A 12401-nucleotide genomic window follows, 5' to 3' on the forward strand; every position below is an offset into this window, starting at 1 on the left:
TGTTAGGGGATACGGACCCAGGACATCAGGGCTATTACTGAAACAGCGGGACATGTCATTATGTATCAACGTGCCCAATGATGTTCTTTTACAGGCGCCACCTACCGTTTTGGGAGGTTACTGCACGACAATTAGCCTTCAGATGGCCAAAATCATTTTGTCCATTGCCAGTATTTTAGAGTGTGTTTGTGTTGTGGAATGACATGTGATTCTAGTATGTTGCACAGTAAATCTCAGAGTGGAGATGGGTAATCTCAAAGCAGATGTTGGGATGAGAGATCGTAACACAGAATCCAGAGTCTTACTCTCTCCCACCCAAACATCTGCTTGAAGTAATGGAGTGGAGTTCCAGAACTAACTATGCCATAATTTTCTGCATTACCTGTATCGTTTTTTGTTGTCGTCATCAATGGAAGTTGATTCTAAAATTATTCAGACATTTATGGTTGTGCTTCTTTACTAGCTATAATTTGCCTAAAACCTAATCTGATTTAAAACAGGTAGAACAAGGAGATGGCAAGTTTACAACTGATCAGTTTTATTGAATCCAGACAATACAGCAACGGTATAAGGCACACCTTTCAGATGTGTAACATTAAATCCACATATCACTCTAACGTTACGTGACTATAGAAGTGATTCATACACGAGCATGGTTTCAGAAGCTACCAGTACTATTCTACTGGACCGCGTCTTACACATGTTTATCTTCATATTCTTGTCTTCAATACTGCAATAATCTTCCGGATACATTTTCGACAACGCGGTGACAAATAAATAACAATCATATATAAAAAGATCTGTACACTTTATATCTTGTCTATTTACACACTTCTGTCCGCAGTTTTACTGTTCGTCGCTAGGTGTCGACTTTGCCTCTCTACTGCAGGGGGAGGCGGAGCTGTCATGCCGCACTGCAGAGGTGTACAGGTGCTGACTTGTCGCGATGCAGACAGGAGAGACGGCCTTTCCGTCGTCAGACGAGACGCTGCGGACTTCATCCTCGTCGTCAATGCTCGTGACGTCGATGTCGGAGTCGCAGGCGTCGTCGGCAGCCTTCGTCGTGCGCTCGGTCACCTCCCTCTGCTGCTTGCGCCACTTTGCACGGCGGTTCTTGAACCATACCTGGGGAGAGAAGAGCATACAGTCAGACCATGGCTAACGAGACACATTTTTCTTTCCTATTAAACTACTGGCTATGTTTGTCCATTGTAGGCAAGCCTGAGGTTCACCTTGTCAGCACGTCACCCCAACACATAGACCATTGTCTCTGCGGCCCATTGATACTATTGTGTCATACTAAGTGGCAAATATGTGGTAGCGAAAGGCCATCCGTCGCCTTTTGTAGGACGCTAGACCATTATCCAAACTGTTTTGTATACTGTAGTTTTGATTGATTGTTAAGTTGATACCACAACTGTTACATCGTTTGAACAATTTAACAGCTTGTGGGGCGTAATCCGCCGAATACACATCGCCATGAAAGCAGACGTACGTCCGCCTGCCACACTTGTGTACTGGCCCTTTGTCGCACACACTCACCACATAAAAACAGTTCGACGCGTTCTTGGTGAAGGGTGCTTCAACAAATTACAACTGAATGAAAAGCAAATTTGTGCCGGTGTTACCGCTCGCAGCATATGGAAGGAAACCACTTTTTCTTGAGATAGAGCGTCTTTGAAGTCGTTTGAAGCCCCCAATTATCCATTTGAATATTTCACTGCAACACCCGCCTGATATCATATATAATTTTGTTTAAAAAACAATATTGATGTTCATGAAGTGAAGCGGCGCGTAGCTTACCTCAACTCTCTCCTCCTTCAGCTCCACCTTCATGGCGAGCTCCTCCCGCAGCAGCACGTCCGGGTAGTGCGTCTTCTCGAACGTCTTCTCCAGCAGCTCCAGCTGCTCCTCCGTGAAGATGGTGCGGTGCCGCCGCTTCCTCCGGCCCTGCCGCCCGAACATGGCGGGGTGGGTCGCCTGGCCGATCGCCATCTGCACCGGGGAGGTGGTCCAGGCCGGGGCCGCGTAGGCAGTGATGGGCAGTCCGGGCACGTAGGCTGAGGCCATGCAGGGAGAGGCGGGATAACCTGGAAAAATCAAGATGAATATAGTTCAGATAACGGTACAAGGTTGGGCAGAGAGAAGCACAAACACAAAAGAGATGTAAGCGGTAGCCAAGTGAAAATGGTGGGAAATCCAAACAAGGAAGAAAGTCACAAGTTTACGGACAAACATAATTACGACAGGGTTGGCCATAAAACATCAAAACATGGTCTTTGAGGACAGGAACCGCCGGTCGGCAGATTCTTTCATCAGGGATGCTGGTTCGAAAATTATACTAATTGCTTGTGTGTCCTTCATCTAACACTTTCAGCACACAAGTCGTTTTCTAGTGTAACCTATTCTGCGTTTTTGTATACTAGTAATATGTTGCAGAAAAATGGGTCATGCAATTTGTATAAACTTTTCCACGTAAAGAATGACGAAAACTATCGACAAAAGGAATGAGTCATGATTCTCAGAAGTCATGCTGGGTTTATCTTTTACACCACGAATTTCCCTCAATCAGAAAAGCATATATGTCCAAAGTTTAGTATGAGCAGATTGCGGGGTTTAGCGTGGGACCCACAACCCCGCTGTTTGCGCTCGGTCCGTTCAAAGACCCATGCGGGTTGGGAAGAGCACAGAGCCAAACTCTGTAAAATGCTGGGACTTTGCGAGCCATGAAGTCAACCGTGTTCAAACACACTTTTAGTGCTCCTGCAATTGTTACCGAAGTTTTGGGTCGTTGTCGTCGAACTGAATACCAAGCTGAAAATTGGGACCGATTTGCACACCTGCGTGTCGACCCGCTTTGTGCGGAAAAGTGTTCTTACGTAAAACACGCCGTCTGCCGAGTTCCGCCAATAGATTTAGGAAGCCAGGAATGAGGCATGACATTATGTCGCCGCTATTACTACTGGCGACGACAAGCCGTCCCGCAGAATTGCCCACAGAGTCCATTCAGATGAGCACAAGCGTTACGCAGGTGAACACACAGAGACACTGGGGGACACGGTCAAGAACAGTCCAGAACTAGCTTATCGTTCGAATACTCGCTCATACAGAGACTTGGTTCGCCTGAGCAAGGATGTTTTGTTTTGTTCTCATCTTTCTTGCTCTGAGACATTTTCTTCGAAGAAAAGGGAAGGACAATGACGAAAGAAAGATATACTAAAGCCTATTTTCTACTTATCCGAAATCCACAGTAGTTCTACAAAACTTACGCACCAATCTTTCAAAGTGCGTGTGTTGAGTCAAAGTAGCCCTTACCTGTTGGGTATTCCTGTGCGACCATAGCGGGATAGACGGCGGTGGGGTGGCAGGGCATGGGGACCCGGTAGTAGGCCGGGATGTGCTGCGGGGTCGGCCGGCGGGCCAGCAGGCTCTCAATGCTGAATAGAGACGGGCTTGTGATGGTAGTCATCGTGACTTCTTCAGTTGCGTCGGTCAGGAAAGGCAAAAGGCACGGGGAGGCTGTTGTACTCGGGCGACTCGAACTCCGAAGATGACCTAAAGAGTGGAAGCAGCCAACTGATGCTTGAGTCGCGCGGTCTTGGCTTTTTAAATGCTTCCTGCGCATTCATTACAATAATTTAGCATGCCTTTGATGCACCACCGAATGTCATTGTTCCGAACAAACACAGAGGGCGAGATGAAGGCATGCAAATGTTTCACGCCGAATTCGAAAACAATGGCCGGGTGATTACTTTTGAAGTGATTTCCATTTTCTTACGACCAACGACGTCTGTTTCAGGCCCGCCTGTTTGTTCTGCTTGAATTAAGAAATCTAAACCTATCAAATCTGATTATAGTTCTATTCCCTTGAGTATCTATGTTTGGGTACGTGAAAGTCAAAGTCCGGACATAGACACTTACACTAACATGCGCCTTGCCCACCCATCTTGTTAGGACTTTTCGTCTAGGCTCGACCGTCACCTTCAACTTAGCGTCTCAGCACTTCTTAATCATTTTCTTCTACGGTAGATTTCCAAGTCATGGGCGTCCCAGTGTTCGGCGCCATGGGGGAGGTATTGGGTGTTAATGTGCCCTTTTGACACCCTATAAAATATTTTAGCACTAACGATTCAGCGGACAGTGGATTATCAACCTGCCTATTGTTATAGTACAATCTGTTAAAAGATCAGGTATGTGACACAGAAGGACACACATTAGCCACAACGATTGCCGAACTATACTTTGGGCATTTTCAATTACATAACCAAAGTTAGCCAACAAAAATAACAGGGAATTGTTTGCATATAGCAGTACCATGGATTTCTCCCTTCCAAAATGTCCTAAACCCACATGTACTGATGTACGTGCGCTGTGTCGTAACGGTGTACCGGACGGCTTGCTGTGCCGGAATGTGTATTCATACCTGAGAGGTGTTTCATGTATATTCAGTCCATGTACGGGAGGAAAGTGTGTATTTGACCAGAGTTAAAAGAATATGACCTGTATATATCCCACAACAGAACTGGACATCACTCTGTCACATAACAGCAAATGCATCACCCTGTTACTGTCAGAATTCCCCAGGTATTGATAATAAACAAGGCCAACATTTTGGCCTTGGACGTACAACCCACGCGGACGTCTTGTCCGGTACATAAAACGTGTATTGGGAAGCCACAGATTGGAATCAGGCGTGTTTATGTGGTTAATTTGGTGGTATAACAAGATCCTTCAAATCCTAATTCTCCAAGTCTGAAGGAAGATTAGGGGATCCGCGATCGGTTGGCACACACTCAGGACAGGACGACACGTCCCGGGTCCTCCTGAGAAGATAAACGGGATTAAACCTTCACTCAGCGCCTTATTAAGAAGGTTTACCTCCTTGGTCCCATAAGAGTGTTTGCGACTTACCAAACCGATAAGTGTGTAGGATTTCTACCATCCGATTTCTGAAAATTGTACCGGGGCAGTGTTCGAAGATACTACTGATACGAATAGAAGCATAGGCAGACTCTGTGTTGAATATTCATGACCCAAAATGAAAGCAAAGGTATACTGTGACATAGATGATAGATCTATAAAAGTGTTTTGAAGGGAATTTGATGACAGCAACTGTTTTTTGTAAACGTCTCTCTCTACTATTAAGTTGTAGCATTTCTCCATTCATCGCGATATTTCCTTTGCAATTTGGGAGAACAAGAGAGCGATGTGCACTGTGCGCTGTGTCGGTTCTTGACGACACCACACGTGATACCCGTACTTTCCCTCTTCTCCAAGCAGAGGTTAGGCTCCGGCTTGTTTTTGACGTCTTTTCGCTCGTTTTTGCCGTTTTTCTTTTTCAGATCCGTCAGTCAGTCAAAACCTGATAAAATAAAAAGCCCGGCAAAAACGCATATTAAAAAAGACGTCAAGAACGAGCCATGGCGTAACAGCTGCTTAATTGGAGAGTAGTCTTCCCAGGTTCCGTAGTGTTCTCGGTTTTGTCAGCTTGGAGTTTAGAGATGATGACTGCGTAACGCCCAATAACACACATGCAAGTCCTGGTCCCCTTATACACCTAAGCAGTGACTAGACATGATAAACTTATAAGGGCAATTTTGATAACGACCATTCCGTATTTACATTGAAGCGCCGTGCATGTACCTTTCCCACGAGAAATATATAATCAGGAAGTTCCGAGCACGAACTAGTGGCGATCTTTTCTTATAACAAGTTTGCATACACTACAGCGCTCTGTAGCTATATCTGCAATCACAGGCACTCATGCATGACTTTGTACCTTTACGCACTGTTAAATGTGCGGGACATGTGAAAAACACCTCTGGATTCCTGAGAACTATTCTCGTACTCTTTGTGGTCCCCAGTAGACCGGTTTCTCTTGATGCTAATTCAACAACGAAAACAAAAAGAGAAAATCTCTCCCAGTTTGCATTGAAGTTCTAATTGGTGGTGGTTGTGTGGTGTTTGCTCGGCGCGGGAAGTCTTTAGCATTACACGGCTTGTAGGTCCGAGCTGTTTGCTGGCCGAAAATCCTTAGTCGAGAAACAAAAGAGCTGTAAGAATCTTACGATCTTTGACACCTCTCCAAACGATTTACGTCAATGAAGGTGTGAAAACCTGGGCCCTCCACAGCTGCGTCGACTTCCGTCTGTAGTTCATCTGTTTAAAAGTAACGGTCTTTCTCATCAAGGTGTACCAGCACGGAAAGGAGATGAACTGGAAAATTTCTGAGAAAAATTGTCACAGACTGACTTGATGAAAAGACTGTCGCGTCTCACGTATCCTTGTTACACCTGGGTCCGTCAGAATCACCTGACATGGCCGATACAGGGGCGTGTATACGTATAAAGGCTAGTTGATAAGGCTGGCTAATAGGGTAAAACTGGCACAAAGGTTGAGACAAATCTTTGGAACTATGGAATTATTCAATACTGCACCAGTGGTCATATTGGCAAGTTAGCCACTGGACAAGTATAGAAGAGCACATCCGGGTTCTTTAAGGTTGATGGGGAAGTATGCATCATGTGATAAAAGTGTTATTTTCGGTTGAAAGATGGACCCTTGGGAAAAGTGTTGTTCAAGTTGCAAAATCACCGTCAGGGTCTTGTCAGTTTTACCTGCCTGGGTATATATACGGTGTTGTTCTTTTTGATGACTTTATCGCCGGCCACATTTTAACGAGAACAAGAACTTCTAGAATCAGATTAGTCTGCTGAGAACATGGTACTTGGTCTGTTGTGTCACACATTTTCTTACATACGACGTAGACTAATAGAAGTACTGAACGAACAAGCTAAACAGTTCTACTGTGAACATTTGTGCGTGTAGTATGATCTCCGTTGTGTACAGCTTTGGTGGCGTTTGTTTTCGCGAAAACACTGCCAGGGAATCAGTAAGTTTGATTGCACTCGCACTTACTTCTCTACTTCAGCACCTCTTTCCGAGTGTTAATCATTTGCTCACGTCCCGACCGTCTACAGTTTCACGGGATTAAATCCATTGATTAAGCCTAATCAGCTTTAATTAATTGTCCACTCTAACCGGGACGCAGTTAACCCCGTGACACCCATCTCCTATACACATTTTTTCGTCGCGGTGTTACATCGTTGACGGGGATAATGACTTCCCCGCCCAGTCGTACATATACATGCGCGAAACTCTTGAACTTCCCACCTCGGCGCCCTTGAAGCGGTCCCTCCGGCAACTTGTGAAGATCACCACATTGTCATTCTATTTGTTCGACCCATTCGGAACGACAAGACCTGTGTGAAATGATTAGGACAATTAACGAGATGATCAGAACGGTTCTATAACGAGTTGAATCGACCGTGACGGGTGATCAACGCGGCCATTATCGACCATTGTGTACCCATTCATTACCACTTACACGGCCCACCTTGGGACCGGTCCTCGGTTCGACATTTTCATGACTGAAACTTGCAAATTTCTCGATGAATTTTGATAGTCTACAGATGGAAAACAAACGACCACCGTGTCTTCAAGGACCCCGCTTGCTCACTGACACAGAAAGTTAAAAATCCGCGTGGCCCATATTCATCTGACGGATTTCACTCATGAGTCATGACTCTAAATAAAGAAAGTTCTGTTATTTACTGTTTTGTTCTTTCAAAGTATTGTGGGGTTCATATTTTACCCAAAAAGCTCGAGACGCATCCCGATACTCTGATATCCTTAAGATAAGCCGAAAAGAAAAAAAACTAATAAGTAGCTGAGTGTAACTTGGTGTAACATTGAAAACAGTGGCACGGGAAGTGGTAGCGAAATGTACAACGTTATGACATGGTGCTGACAGCAACCACCTCCAATATTCCTTCACTGAAGTTCGTCCTGTTTACCCCACCAAGACTAGTTTAGGTGTCCTGTCCCTCCTGGGACACTATTCAACTAGTCATGTCTTTCAAGTTCAAATACCGTGTTGTGCCGTTAGTCACGCCTGGGACAGACGTAGTTATGTCACAGTGGCTCTCCAAACCGAACAATCATACTCAGGAGTTTACATCGACCGTGGGGACTCGCCACATTAGACCTGGCCTTTCGCATTTACAAAGGCCCAGGAATGACCAGGACAACAAAGTTTCAAAAGCACTGTGTCAACTGTATGAAGTGTTGCTGGGAGCTTTTGGCACTGTTTTGCATCCTTGGAGTTATTCCAAGGAGATTCTATTTCAGAAATGGAACCTCTTTGGTTATTCTCGAGATCTGGTGTCTCTATAGAGACAGTATACTTTTTTTTTCTAGGGGGCTGGTCCCGGCTGGATAATTGGGGGAAATAGTCCAAGTGGGAGACATAGTTTGCATACAGATCAACCAATAGCAATTGTATATCAGTACAAGCTGTATGTTTGAATTGCATCTAGATTTTCACTCATGTCTACAAAATTGATCACACAAAAGTTTCAATCAAACACTTTGTTCAGTTTGTAGTGTATATACATGTAGTTTTTAATGTCCAGCCTGCATGAAAACATAACTTATCAACTGATTGATGGATATATCTTTACAATCTGACTCACAATTAAACAAAATATTGAACAAACAAAAGAGTTAACACTGAATAAAGAATATACACAGATCTGATCCTCTCTTTGTTGATGTCCCACATCACTTCCTGGATGCTGAATGGTCAAGAATATATACTCCAAAAAATGTTAGCCTCCGTTGCAGGCTCTGAACCGGCTTTTTGAAGGGCTAAAAAGTACACTTTTTGCAGCCAACCCAGCCTAAAAAAAATGTATAGCCTTGTGCAATGATAATTTTTATTAGTTCTATTGACCATTCTTTACTTTAAATGTTAAAGCGTTGTCTGTGTTCCAGTCTGTTATTCATTAGTCCAGCTTTAGTGAGAAGGACGCCCCACAGGAACAGCCATGGTCAGCATTAGGATTGTTGATGATGCGAAATGCAGACCGGATCAGTTCTTCGTGATAGTCAATCGTGGATCCCTTCAGGAAATCCAGCGACTCCTTGTCTATGGTAACCCCGACTCCATCTTTTGAAAACACCCTGGGAAACAAAAACAGAAAATAAAACATAGCATCATCAGATGTGTTAACTTGGCAACACCGAGTGGTGCATCAAAAATATTGTCCCTCTTTTCCATTTCAAGAATCTGTAGCCTTCCAATTTTCAATAACCAATCCAAAACTGTCAACTTCTGCTAAAAAATAAAGCCCTGCATAAGACCACATCAAACATGTTTTAAACTGTCTAGAGAGAATTAATAATTTAGGTGCATGTGGGAGGTTGCTGAGGAGGTAACTTGTTTGTATTTACGATTCTGTTAAATCGATACCTGTGACAGAATATTCAGTACTGTGTTGTGAGAATGGGGACAAACTTCACTGGATACCTCACTCTTCATTGGGCTTGGAAAATAAGCTGGTCTTTTGCATAAGAAAAAAACTCTACTACCTGTTGTTAGGCCATGTTGATTTGATTCCATGGATGACATCTGTGTGCCCATCAATTTTCATCTGTCCCCCCCCCCCCAAAGATTTCGGGCATACCGCAACCTTTGGAGGAGAAGTATCCGAAGCCAAGTTGACCTATGCAACAAAGTTGCGGGAGGATCTAAGGTCTAATGTAAGGTAAGGTAAATCATAAGCAGCTGCAAAATGAGGAAATGCATGCTGTAAATTGAAGAAAAAAATTCGGAAAACGAACACTAATGTCGTAGAATGCCAAAGTAAATTCCAAAGTCAAAGATGAAGTTCTGAAAGAACAAAGATGAAGAATCTATATTTCGGCATAGTGTGTTTAATTTTGTTCAACATTCCTGACCACGTAGATATCGGCATGGAGGCAACTTTTTTTTTTCTGAAGTTATTTTTTATTTGCAAGCTTGCATCATTTTGAGGTCCCCAGAGGGTGTCATCCATATAATCAAACCAACATGGCTGATAAGTTCTAAACCAGAGGGTCTCCTCACCTGTCATCCTCCCCGATGTTCTTGTCCATTTCAAACTTGTACTGGAACCCTGAGCACCCGCCGCCTTCAACAACAACTCTTAAGAACTCATCTGTCTCGCTGATTTTCTTCAGTTGCTAGAAGGCAAACACAGCAACAAATCATTTCTTGTCAGCTTGTATGATTCAGTACTAACGTTATACTCTTTTTATAGAATAAATTTTAGCTCAAGATATTATTTCCAATATCTCTTGTGACATTGCATTCCTCTGGGGATTGAAATATGCAGTCAACCTTTTTGCTAATATCAACTACATTTACTTATGAATTAATGTTTGAGAAAAGAATACATAGTTTTCAAACTTGTAGGTTGGTGTGTACAAATATGGCATTCACTCAAAATTCATCAAAACAACGAAAAGTTTGCCTCAGAAACTGAACTATGCTGGTTATAACCCTAGCCTCCATAGCAGGCTCTTCCGGGCACTTTTTGCAGCCAGCTCGTGACCATTAGGCTCTAGAGCCTGCACGATTTCTAGGGGCCAAATGGTTACAAGCTGGCTGCACAAACGACCCAGTACAAAAAGAAGTCATCAGCAAAAGTGTATTATAAGCCCAAAAAAGGCCCCAGAGAGCCTGCTATGGAGGCTAAGTAAAACCAACATTCTGCTAACTGAGACCTGCACAGGTACCTTAACACAGCTGTCACTGAGACGGAGCTCCTCGGGGATGTTTGCAGCCTGGGCCTCTGTACTGAACAATCTCCTGCCACCACAGACTGGTGGGGAAGGCTGTGACGACCAGGAATGGCTCAACAGTGCGGTAAGCTGTCTACTCTTGTTGACCACCTGTGGTCTTATTGTCATCCTGAAATAACATTACATGGAATCCTTTTTAGAGTGATCAGCTGGTCCAGCTGCAGTTTACAACATAACTGGTAGGAGGCATGCTTACAAGCACTGAAAACAAAACACTAGCTGTACATCATGAGCCAGGAGGATTGTCAGGAGCGGAAAAGTCCTGTCAAATGACGTAGAAATGGATGCTGGCTAGATACCTGCTATATGTGTTGACAGGAAGAAGTGGAACAATGAAAGAAAGACACGCTGGGTGGGGCAGTGTAGGCTAGAGATGCCTAGGGATGTGTCCTGTTGTCACCTGACTTTACGGTTCTAATTGATTACCCTCGCCAAGAAGGTTATGTTTTCGGTGGCATTTGTGTGTGTGTGTGTGGATGAACAGTATAACTTGAGAAGGCGTTGATGGATTGTCTTGATATTTGGTATGTGCTATGTGGGTGGATCTTAGATGAATCCTAGAAATGATTGGATTTTGGGCCCCCTAGTGACTTACTGCAGTGGTTACGGTACTACAGCGCAACTTCCTGTTTTTAGATTTTTGATATCTTGTGTTCTGAACATGCCATTGTCGTGATTTTTGAGTGGAAGATTTATGAAGCCATACTCGTCAAGGCACTTTTGTTGATACAAGAGTAGTTTTGGTTGAGGCACGGAGAAGGAAACGTCCTTGGTAAGTTGGTTGAGGTAAACATGTTATGTTTACGAAAACACTGTGTATATTGCACAATTTCAATTCATATATATATACATATGGACACACACACAAATACATACATGCAACTAGACTAATATCTTTGCTCACCAATACTTGTAAACACTGTAGGTAGTTACTAGTATGTTCCATAAACCTGTAACGTTAGTTACATAATAATTTCACCTTTCAGTCATGTATTTGCACTTTACGTGCACGTCAACATAACGTGACGCCATGTCATCTATTGATCGGTTAAATCCATGGTTTCCAAGAAAAAGGAACGCAATTATTTTCTGACTTTTACTGCCCACGGGTGTCTATAAAGAGGCAAATCTTCTGGCAATATCTTACGCTACAGGGTCCACCCACCTACTCCCAAACTCCCACCCACCCCCAAACACCCACCCACGTCCACATACATAAATACGTCAATTATATTTACGAGGCATTATCCGAGTTGCCATGGTGAAATATTCAAGTTCAAAAAGCAGCGCTAAATCAAGATTGAATTCCTGTGCTTGAGGTGGACCTACAATCATCGTCGGTATCAAAAGTTGGTGGTCAAAGAGACAACTGACCTAGAGAATGACGAAAGTCCTGTCCGACCCAGAGCCGCCATTTTACCTTACGTCATTTCCGCTTCCACCGTATGCACAGATTATTATTGCTCTGTCCTTGAATAGACTCAAATGTTAAGTTACTATGATCTAAACGAGACAACCGCATAAAAGATCGGTAAATAATTGAAAATCCGCGGAATTGGCTGGAATCGACGAGAGACCTTCATGCTGCACCCTGCATGTCAACAAGCCCTGGGGCATGCCGGGAATGCTTCGCCTTAGGTTGGGAAGAAAACACTGCTTCTCAGATCAGGTAAAACCGGTGGGCAAAATATTCAATTCCTGTCTCTAACAGTCGT

The 12401-nt window shown here is 43.7% G+C and overlaps 2 protein-coding genes across 3 annotated transcripts; both read right to left on the reverse strand.

Moving 5' to 3' along the window:
- Positions 1–521: 521 nt before the first annotated feature.
- LOC136433339 (homeobox protein goosecoid-like) lies at positions 522–3594 on the reverse strand. Its single transcript, XM_066425449.1, has 3 exons — positions 3316–3594; positions 1804–2090; positions 522–1125 (listed from the first exon to the last, which is right to left on the reverse strand). The coding sequence occupies exons 1-3, from the start codon at positions 3467–3469 to the stop codon at positions 847–849; spliced, it is 720 nt and encodes a 239-aa protein (XP_066281546.1). The 5' UTR covers positions 3470–3594; the 3' UTR covers positions 522–846.
- A 4821-nt stretch (positions 3595–8415) lies between these two features.
- LOC136433343 (iron-sulfur cluster assembly 2 homolog, mitochondrial-like) lies at positions 8416–12378 on the reverse strand. 2 transcript variants are annotated; one of them, XM_066425456.1, is made up of 4 exons: positions 12264–12378; positions 10621–10795; positions 9950–10065; positions 8416–9024 (listed from the first exon to the last, which is right to left on the reverse strand). In XM_066425456.1, exons 2-4 carry the CDS (start codon positions 10792–10794, stop codon positions 8847–8849), a joined length of 468 nt encoding a protein of 155 aa, XP_066281553.1. In that variant the 5' UTR covers position 10795; positions 12264–12378; the 3' UTR covers positions 8416–8846. The 2 variants fall into 2 exon arrangements, with proteins under 2 accessions (XP_066281553.1, XP_066281552.1); XM_066425455.1 differs by lacking the exon at positions 12264–12378 and adding an exon at positions 12061–12218.
- Between the last annotated feature and the right edge of the window lie 23 nt (positions 12379–12401).

The sequence above is a fragment of the Branchiostoma lanceolatum genome, chromosome 4, assembly GCF_035083965.1.
Source record: "Branchiostoma lanceolatum isolate klBraLanc5 chromosome 4, klBraLanc5.hap2, whole genome shotgun sequence".
Taxonomy (NCBI): domain Eukaryota; kingdom Metazoa; phylum Chordata; class Leptocardii; order Amphioxiformes; family Branchiostomatidae; genus Branchiostoma; species Branchiostoma lanceolatum.